At 50.9% G+C, this 10,366-nt stretch overlaps 1 protein-coding gene across 2 annotated transcripts in view; it reads right to left on the bottom strand.

Annotated features, from left to right (window-relative positions):
* LOC121290731 (interleukin-10 receptor subunit beta-like) overlaps positions 1–4,534 on the bottom strand; it is a 61,964-nt gene extending 57,430 nt beyond the window's left edge. For both annotated transcript variants that reach the window (XM_041211574.1, XM_041211576.1), the window contains exon 1: positions 4,370–4,534. In XM_041211574.1, coding sequence (XP_041067508.1) covers positions 4,370–4,421 — 52 coding nt within the window. In that variant the 5' untranslated portion in view covers positions 4,422–4,534. The remainder of the gene's footprint in view (positions 1–4,369) is intronic.
* Between the last annotated feature and the right edge of the window lie 5,832 nt (positions 4,535–10,366).

Raw genomic sequence — 10,366 nt, forward strand, 5'->3', positions numbered from 1 at the left:
ATTCCCATCATCTTTCGCAAATGGAAGGATGCCAACCGATTGTGGGCTCATGCTAGTCAAAAGATGAATTTGTACTGCTTAAACTCATTTCCCTCGGATCGATCAAGGTCATCAGAAAACTAAGATTTTCCTGCCACTGAATCTCAGTTAGATTTAAACAAAAGTCTCAGGAGGTGAAAGATCAATCTTTTAAAACGTTGCACCACCCAGTCCCTTGTGGTTTAGTACTCTTGACATCTTTGACAGCTGTATTATACATTCCATATCTATAGTACTTGCAGCTAAAGAGGAAGTCTCAAAATCAGGGCACGAATATCAATGTGAGGATAGTAAACTGACACCCATAGTTAAATCATAAGATTACTGAAATGTGCTAGATCAAACAAGTTTCTGCTTGTAGGGCATCTCCCATCCTTCACCTGGCTTGGTCCTCCATCGCAGATTTATTAATAATATTGTTGTTCACTAAAAGAACATTACTTAAAAACATCCACCATAAGATAATAGAAGAAACCAAAAGTATAAATGACCAAAACTAGATATGCAAACAACATACCCTTTTTAAATGCATGGCATTAGTTAAAGGAGGAACCACAAAAGGAAACAAAGGCCAAGTTTTTAAACATAATTATATCTTCTAAGTCAATGTAACATGTGAAGACTTTGCCTTACACCAAATAATAAATAAATATGCAGACAATCTAAACAAATTAAAGTCTCAGCATGCCTGCTACGTCAACAACATGCTGTATTCACATATTAATCTGTGTTCAATTTTATAGCAAACTATACATCCTCAGCTTTATATCAAGTCACATCTTAAAAGAGCACGTTGGAAACATTTCCAACTAAACAGTACTTGTAACAAGTTACACTGTCACATAACATCATATATAAAAGCGCTGGGCAATGACCATCTCCACAAGAAAAAAAACCAGTCTTTGACTTGCAACTGCACAACCAAATGCAAGGGTTGGGGAGGGGGCAGGGGAGGGGAGATGGGGGAAGGGGGGATGGGGGGAGAGGAGGAGGGCGGAGAGGAGGAGGGGAGGGGGGGAGGAGGGAGGGAGGGGAGGCGGGAAGGGAGCCGGGAGGAGGGGTGGAGATGGTAAGGGGGTGGGAAGGGGTGACGGGAAGAGGGAAGTGGTGATACGGTAGGAGGGAAGGGGGGATGGGAAACAGGAGATGGGAAGGGGAAGAGGGAAGGGGGAAGGGGTAGAGGGGACAGGTAAAGGGGAATGGGGAAAGGGGGAGGAGAAAGGGGGAAAGGGAGGGAGTGGGGGAAGGGAAAGGGGAAGGGGGAGACAGGGAAAAGGGAAGGGGGAACGGGGAAAAGGGAAGGGGAAATGGGGAGGGGGAAGGGGAAATGGAGAGGGGGAAGGGGAAATGGGGAGGGGGAGGGGGAGGGGGAAATGGGGGAATAGGGGAAATGGGGTAACGGGGGGAAGGGGAAAGGGGGGAGTGGGGGAAGGGAAAGGGGGGAGTGGGGGAAGGGAAAGGGGGAGTGGGGGAAGGGAAAGGGGGAGTGGGGGAAGGGAGGACGGGAAAAAGGGAAGGGAGGACGGGGGGACGGGGAAAAGGGAAGGGGAAGAGGGAAGGGGAAAAGAGAAGGGAGGAGGTGGAAAGGGAAGGGGGAAGATGGGAGGAGGACTGTGGGGAGCTGGATCGTGGGGAGGTGGAGCAGTTGGATGGAGTGTGTGTGGAGGGGGAGTGTGGGACAGGGAGGGGGGAGTGTGGGACGGGAAGCAGGAGGAGTATGGGACGGGCCGGGGGGAGTGTGGGACGGGGTGGGGGGAGTGTGGGACGGGCCGGGGGGAGTGTGGGGAGAGGGGAGGGGAGTGTGGGGAGAGGGGAGGGGAGTGTGAGGAGGGAGTGTGAGGAGGGGGGGAATGTGGGGAGGGGAGGAGGGAGTGTGGGGGAGGGGCAGAGTGTGGGGGGAGCGTGTGGGGAAGGTGGGGAGTGTAGGGAAGGGGGAGTTGTGTGGGAATGGGGGGAGTGTGGGGGTGATTGTGGGAGGGGGGAGTGTGGGGAGGGAGGGAGTGTGGGGAGGCGGGAGGTGTGGGGAGGAGTGGGGGGAAGTGCGAGGTGGGGAGGGGGTATTGTGGGAAGGGGAGGGGGGAGTGTTGGGAGGGGAGGGGGAGTGTGGGGAGAGGAGGGGGCAGGGGAGGGGGGAGTGTGGGGGACGGTGAGGAGGGGGGATAGTGTGGGGAGGGGGGAGTGGGGGGAGGAGAGTGTGGGGAGGGGAGGGAAGTGGGAGTGAGTGCGGGGAGGGGAGGAATGTGGGGAGGGGGAAGTGTGGGGAAGGGAGGGAGGGGAGGGGGTGAGGGAGTGTGGGGAGGGGAATGGGGAGGGAGCGTGGGGAGGGGGGAGTGTGGGGAGGGGAGAGAGTGCGGGGAGGAGGGGGAGTGCGGGACTGTGGGGAGGGTGGGACTGTGGGGAGAGGGAGTTGGGGAAGGGGGCGAGAGGAGAGGAGGGGGAAGGGGGCGAGAGGAGAGGAGGGGCAAGGGGCGAGAGGAGAGGAGGGGCAAGGGGGCGACAGGAGAGGAGGGGCAAGGGGGCGAGAGGAGAGGAGGGGGAAGGGGGAGAGGAGGGGGAAGGGGGCGAGAGGAGAGGAGGGGGAAGGGGGCGAGAGGAGAGGAGGGGGAAGGGGGTGAGAGAGAGGAGGGGGAAGGGGGAGAGGAGAGGAGGGGGAAGGGGGAGAGGAGAGGAGGGGGAAGGGGGGAGAGGAGAGGAGGGGGAAGGGGGGAGAGGAGAGGAGGGGGAAGGGGGAGAGGAGGGGTAAGGGGGGAGAGGTTGGGGGAAGAGAGGAGGGGAAGAGAGGGAGAGGAGGAGGTGCGTGAGAGGAGGAGGGGAGGGAGAGGAGGAGAGGGCAGAGTGGGAGAGGAGGAGGGGAGGGAGAGGAGGAGGGGTGAGGGAGGGAGAGGAGAAGGAGGGTGCAGTGAGGGAGAGGAGAAGGAGGGGAGGGAGGGAGAGGAGGAGTGGGAGAGAGGGGGGAGGGGTAGGGAGGGAGAGGATGAGGGTGAAGAAAGGAGAGGAGGAAGGGAGAGGAGGAGGGAGGGAGAGGAGGAGGGGGAAGTGAGGGTTGGGGGGCTGTGGGTTTGGTGAGGTGAAGTGAAGAGGGGAGTTGTGGGGATGGAGAGGGGTCATGTGGGGGGTGGAGAGGGGGCATGTGGGGGGGTGGAGAGGGGGCATGTGGGGGGGGTGGAGAGGGGGGATGTGGGGGGGTGGAGAGGGGGGATGTGGGGGGGGTGGAGAGGGGCGATGTGGGGGTCTAGAGAGGGGCGATGTGGGGGGTGGAGAGGGGCGATGGGGGGGGGATTTTTGAGGGTGTAGGAGGAAAAGGGTGTGGGGATGAGATGGAGTGATGGTGTGGGGAGGGGGTGGAGGGTTGGGGGAGAGCGGGTGGAGATGGGAGGAGGGAGGTGTGGGGACAGGGGAGGGGTTGTGGGGATGCAAAGGAGGGATTTGGGATGGGTTGGGGATGTGGGGAGGGTGGAGAGGATGTGATGATGGCAAAGTGGTGTGGGGAGGGGGCATGGGGAGGGTTAGGTGGTGTGGGGAGGACGCTGAGGGGTTGGGGTGGGGGGCGAGGGGTTGGGGAGGAGGTAATTTGTGAGGGTGTAAGAGGGAGTGGGTGTGCGGATGGGGAGGGGTGGAGGATGTCGGGATGGTGAGGTGTTGTGGGGAGGGGTGTGGAGATGGGAGGAGGGGAGGGGTGGGGACAGGGATGGGGGTGTGGGGAGGGGAGAGTTTGGGGATGGTGAGGTGGTAGGGGCAGGAATGGGGAGGGGGGAATGAGTGAGGGTGTAAGAGGGAGAGGGTGTGAAGATGGGGAGGGAGAATGAGGGGGATAATTTGGGGAAAGATTAGGGTCTATGAACAAAGAGAGCCTCCTGGGGTGATTTATATCTTTAGGTGAGGAAGGGAAAGAGAAACAAGGCTGAGGGGGTTGGGAGGTAGCAGTGAGATGTTTGACATGAAAGCCGGGCCCAGCTCCCATTGTCTCGGTCTGGATCTGAAATCCTCCGGCGGTATTTGCGAGAACTCAGGCTTTGAGTGTTAACAATCTCCAGCTCGACACTGCGGCGGATCAGCGGCCCAGTCCCAGCGTCTCCTGGCCCCGGGGAGCAGGGATTCCGGGGTCGCCCACTCGGCTCACCCTCACCCAGAGCCCCGAGCTGAGCCGCCCTGTCTAGCCTTCAGCCCCACCGGAGCATCGCCCGGACTGGGGTTGGACTCCGGAGCCGGGCAGATTCCTGCCCCCATTTCCACTCAGAGAGAGAAAAAAAAACCCCCTCTCCATTCCCAGAAGACAGAAGCAGGAAAAGGTCCATTAGGTACAGGCTACCAAAGATCAAACTCTGCTTACCGATCGCCCACAGAAAGCCGAAGAAGGAGATTCTGTACTTCAGAGCGATCATGTTGTCAGCTCTCGGTGGATCTATTCAGTCTCCGCCCCGGGTGTTTGTCCTTTACAGAGTCGGCTGGTGGGGAGTGTCAAACCTTCACTACCCCCTCGCTGCTTTCCTAAAGTGACGAAGCGCAACTGGGACCGGAGCCAAAATACAGGCTTCAACAAAAACAACATCCTCTTGGTGAAAGATCCCCTGAGTTTCTCATGCAAAAAGAAACTACGTTTCTTAAACAGTGAAATGCCAGCCAAAGATAAATACGCTCATTCTTCAACCTTCAGCTGCAAACAGATTTAGATTTATATTATAAAGAGGTCATTTGAGACACTGGAGGATGGGACCAGTAATGGTTATACCTATCAAGCGCGGATGAACAAGCTGGGGCTCTTTTTCTCTTGAGGCTGAGGGGCGACCAAATAGACGTCTTTAAAATTCTGAAAGGGATAGAATGAGCAGGAAGAGTGCTTCCAGTTGTGGGGAAGAGCAAAGTTAAAGGCCATCAATATAAGATAGTCAGCAAGAAACCAAATAGGGAACTCCGAACTCGAACTGGCCTCGGGAGCCAAGGTAAATCGTGAGAAGACCGCAGCCATGTTCTTTGGGAACTGGGCTGATCGATCATTTGTCCCCTTAGTCGTCAGGGCTGACGGCCTGAAGGTGCTGGGGATATGGTTCAGAGGGATCGGGGCATGCGTTAGAAATGTCCATGGTGCAAAGAAAACTGGGCATGTGGGATCAACGCTCCTTCTCCATTGCGGGTAAGAACCTGGTCATCAGGTGTGAGGCACTCTCACTGTTGCTGTATGTGGCGAAGGTCTGGCCCATTCCAGACTCCTGCACGATGGCGATCACCCGAGCCATCTTTCGCTTTATCTGGAGGTCGAAAATGGATCATGTCCGCAGGGACACAATGTACAAGCCTCTAGATAAGGGGGGAAAAAACGTGCCCAACATTGCCCTCATACTTGTGGTCAAAGGTGTTTCTCTGCATAAGTTTTTGATGCAGCTGCATCAAGATGTGCGTAGACCCTCGGTACGCAAACACTAAGTGTCACTATGTGCTGAGATTCTACCTTTCCCCGGTGTTGCGAAGGATGGGTCTGGCCACGTTGCCGCAGAACACTCCAAATAGTTGGACCGTGCCACACCACCTGTCCCTCGTGGAAAAATTTATGCAGAGAAACACCTTTGACCACAAGTCCACCAGGCAGTGGTCGGCATGTAACGTCTTAGAGGCCCGGTGGGAAAAAGGAGAGGGTGGATCCTGTGGGATGGTTCCCCAAGCAGACTGTCAAAGTCATTTGGCAGAACGCCTCATCGCCAGAACTCTCCAACAAGCACCAAGACGTAGCTTGGCTGGTGGTGAGAAAGGCCCTCCCTGTCAGATCCTTCCAACATGCCAGGAGTCTCACCCCCTCAGCACGTTGCCCTTGAAGTGGCTGTGGTGGGGATGAGACCGTTGTTCACCTCCTTGTGGATTGTGCCTTTACAAAGAAGGTCTGGAGAGAGATGCAGTGGTTTCTGTCGTGGTTCATCCCGAGCAGTTCTGTGACACAGGACTCTGTGCTCTACCGGCTGTTCCCAGCGACACACATCGAGACAAACATTAACTGCAGCTGGAGGATCATCAACTCGGTGAAAGACGCTCTTTGGTCTGCCCGAAACTTGTTGGTCTTCCAGCGCAAAGAGTTGTCCCCGACTGACTGTTGCAGATTGGCACATTCCAAAGTCCAGGACTACACGCTGAGGGACGCACTAAAGCTTGGGACGGCCTCCACAAAGGCGCAATGGGGAAAAGTCGTTGTCTAAGACATTCATGCTGCACTCTGAGGTGCTTCAATACAATTATAATACAATTAGAATTCAATGCATATATTCATTGTGAGCTGTACAGCACCGAGGGCCTGGGAACTATTGAGAACCCCTCGGGCTGTACAGCTCACAATGAATGTATGCATTGAATTCTAATTGTATTATAATTGTATTGAAGCACCTCAGGGTGCAGCATGACATATGTTGATAACTCCAATACCATTGTCTGATTGTCTGTAATGACCATCTTGAAATGATTGTAATATTCACTGATTGTATTGAAGCACCTCGTGATCCATGTGTAAAAGTTGAAGCTGATTGCACTTTTTGTGATGGCCATTTAGAAATGTTTTGTAATGTTCTTCCAGATATTTTATGAATAAAGTATATATATATTTTTTAAAACTACCCAGAGAGTGGTGAAAATGCAGAACGTTACAGCATGGGGTGTTGCTGACAAGACAGGATTTATTGCCCAGAACAAATTGTCCTTGAGGAGGTGATGGTTCACTGTCTTCCTGAACCACTGCAGTCTCCCTGGTGAGGGTACATCCCAGCGCTGTTAAGTAGGGAGTTCTAAGATTTTCAAACAGCAACAATGAAGGAAGGGCACGATATTTCCAAGCCAGGATGGTGTGTGGCTTTGAGAGGAATTTGGAGACTTTGATGTTCCCATGTGCCTCAGCCCTTGACCTTCCAGGTGGTCCAGGTCACATGTTTTGATGCCGTTGAAGGAGCCCTGGTGAGTTGCTGCAGTGCATCTGGTAAATGGTACATATGTCTGCAACAGTGGTGGAGGGAGTGAATGTTTAAGGGGTGGATGGGTGTTGATCAAGCATCTACTTTGTCCTGGGTGATGTTGCCCTTCATGAATGCTTTTGGAACTACACTCATCCAGGCAAATGGAGTCCATTACGCTAAGCTTCAAGTACATATCCGAGTGCTTTTTAAAAGTAATTAGTCAGTGAGTTCAAGGTCCCACCATCCTTGGGATGAAAAATTTTTACTCCCCTCTAATCCTTCTATCAATCAGTTTAAATCTATACCCGCTAGTAATTGGACTCTCTGCTAAAGAAAATAGACCCTTCCTATCCACCCTAGCTGAGCCGTTCATAATCTCATACATCTTAATTAAAAATCTCTACTCAGTCTTCCTGCTCCCATCCACACTTTCCTCACAGATAAGATTCTCCTGTTCTGGCATCATCCTCATAAGTTTCCTCTGTACCCCCTCTGTGTTTCTTTGTTTTGTTTGCCCTCTCCAATTGCATTATGTCAGACTTTTCCAGATTGAATTCCATTTGTCACTTTTCAACCACTTGACTAATCCATTGATATCTTCCTGCATTCTACAACTTTCATCCTCACTATCTTCAACAACCATCCTTGTTACCTCCTCAAAAAATTCAATCAAGTTAGTCAGACACAACCTTCCCTTAAATCCATGTTGACTGGCCTTGATTAACCGGTTGCTTTCTAAATGATTAATACTATCCCTCAGATTTTTTTCCAATAATTCGGTCACCACTGAGCCTACTGGCCTGTAATTACTCAGTCTATCCTTTTTTCTCTTTCTAAATGACCAGATATGGCAGGATTACAGAACTTTGATCTGATCTGTTGATTGCGGGATCTCTTAGTTCTGCCTATAGCATGTTGCTTCTAATATTTAGCATGCACATGTGTTGTAGCTTCACCAGCTTGGCATCTTATTTTTCAATATGCCTGGTGCTGCTCCTGGCATGCTCTTCTACACTCTTCTTTGAACCAAGGTTGGGCCCTTAGTTTGATAGTATTTCTGGATTGAAGGATATCCAGGCCATCAGGTTACAGGTTATGGTGGAATGCAATTCTGCTGCTGTCTCACAGAGCCTCATGGATATCCATGCAGCTGTGAGCAGCAGAACCTGTTCTGAATCTATCTCATTTATCACACGATAGTGCCACAAAACACAATGGATGGTGTTATTAGTGTGAAGATGAGACTTCATCACTAGAAGGACTGTGCAGTGGTTACTCCCACCATTACTGTCATGGACTTGATCTGCAGCCAGTATGTTAGTTATTTTTTGCCCTCTTGGTTTCTCACCACTCACCAGGCCCATTCTAGCAGTTATGTTCTTCAGTTTGGTCAGTAGTGGTGTTCCGGAACCACTCTTGATGATGGACATTGCAGTTGTCAAAACTTGAATAGCGTGATGGTGGAGGATAGATAATGAAGTCAAGTCTTTAATCACATGGGTTAGCTTTTATTTACAGAAATACATATGCTGTGCACATCCAATTGTACAGCCCTCTTTCAGCCGTTTCTATATATATGGAAACAGGTGAGTCCTCAATGAATACCCTCCACTTTTTTTAGTTCTTTCATGGAATGTGAGCGCAAGGCAAGCATTTGTTGCTCATTCATAATTGCCCTTGAGAAGGTAGTGGTGCGCCACCTTCTTGAACTGCTCCAATCTATCTGGTGTAGATACACCCACCATGCTGTTTGGATGGAGGTTCCAGGATTTTGACCCAGTAGCAGTAAAGGAACGGTGATGGATTTCCACGTCAGGATGGCATGTCGCCTGGAGGGGAGCTTGCAGGTGGTGGTGTTCCCATGCTTCTGCTTCCCTTGTCTTTCTGGGTAGTAGAGGTCATGATTTGGAAGGTGCTGTCAAAGGAACCTTGGTGAGTTTCTGCAGTGCATCATGTATATGGTACACACTGCTGTATTTGATCTGATGCCTTGAGACTTCATGAAGTTCAGAGTCAATGTGCACTGGTGTTGGTGAAAGTGAATGTTTAAAGTGGTGGATGGAATGCCAAACAAGTGGGCTGCTTTGTCCTGGATTGTATCAAGCTTCTTGTTTGCTGTGGAGCTGGCCTCATGCAGGAAAGTGGAGAGTACTCTCGCCACAGAATTCCCAGCCTTTGATCTGCTCTGGCAGCCACAGTATTTATATGGCTAGCCCAGTTAAGTTTCAGGTCAATGGTAACCCCCTTGGAAGCTGATAGAATTTGAATTCAATTAATAAATCTAGAATTAAAAAGCTAGTCTCAGTAATGGTAATCATGAAACTACTGGATTGTCAGAAGAGCCCATCTTGTTTACTAATGTCCTTTAGGGAAGAAAATCTGCCATCTTTACTTGGTCTGTCCTATATGTAACTCCAGCCCCACACAATGTGGTTGACTCTTAATTGCCCTCTGAAATGGCCTAGCAAGCAACTCATCTGTACCAAACCACTACAGAAAAAGTCCACCTGAATACAATCAACAGACAACTGATATAAAACTAACAGTGGTTCCCCACCCAGAGTACATTCTGTGCCCTTGTTGCCCTCAATGCTTCTTCCAAGTGCTATTCAAGAGGGAGGAGTCCTGATTCATCAGCTGAGGGAGGGCAGTAAATGGTATCAGCAAGAGGTTTCCTTGCCTGTTTTTGATCTGATGCCTTGAGACTTCATGAATTTCAGAGTCAATGTTGAGGACTCCCAGGGCCATTACCTCCCAACAGTATACCACTGTGCTGGCACCTTTGATGGACCTGTCAAGCCGGTGGGACAGGACGTACCTTTGGATGGTGATATTGGTTGTAAAATATGATGCAGTAAGTATGACTATTTCAAGCTGTTTCTTGATTAGTCTGTGGGACAACTCTCCCAATTTTGGCACTAGTTCCCAGATGTTACTGGGGAGGGCTTTGTAGGGCTGGCTGGTCTGAGCATGCCTTGGTCATGTTCTTCAGAACTGAAGAAAAGTGTCATGACAGTGGATCACAGCCCCAAATTACTTATGGACATATTGAACTTTTTCAGTACGTGTTTTTTCCAAAAAAAAGACATACAAGCAAAAGATGGCTGAGAATGTGAAGTAACCACTTCCTGGAAAATTCCTATGTGGATTAAACGTAACTGACTAGTCCAGACAGCATGGAATGTTGCACCTAAAAAGGTCTCAAGGCCTACTTTTGACAGAGACACTTGAAAGGGAGAGATGCAATGCAAAAGGATGAACTGTAATCTGTGTTGAGGAGACAATGGAGACTGACCACCATCTCAGCAGAAACCATCTCCTAATAACTAATAAACTTACGCTTCCTTTGACTCAAGAAAGCCTAGTTAAATTGGCTCCTTCCAAAACATAAATGGACCTGG

This window comes from Carcharodon carcharias, chromosome 18 (assembly GCF_017639515.1).
Source record: "Carcharodon carcharias isolate sCarCar2 chromosome 18, sCarCar2.pri, whole genome shotgun sequence".
Taxonomy (NCBI): domain Eukaryota; kingdom Metazoa; phylum Chordata; class Chondrichthyes; order Lamniformes; family Lamnidae; genus Carcharodon; species Carcharodon carcharias.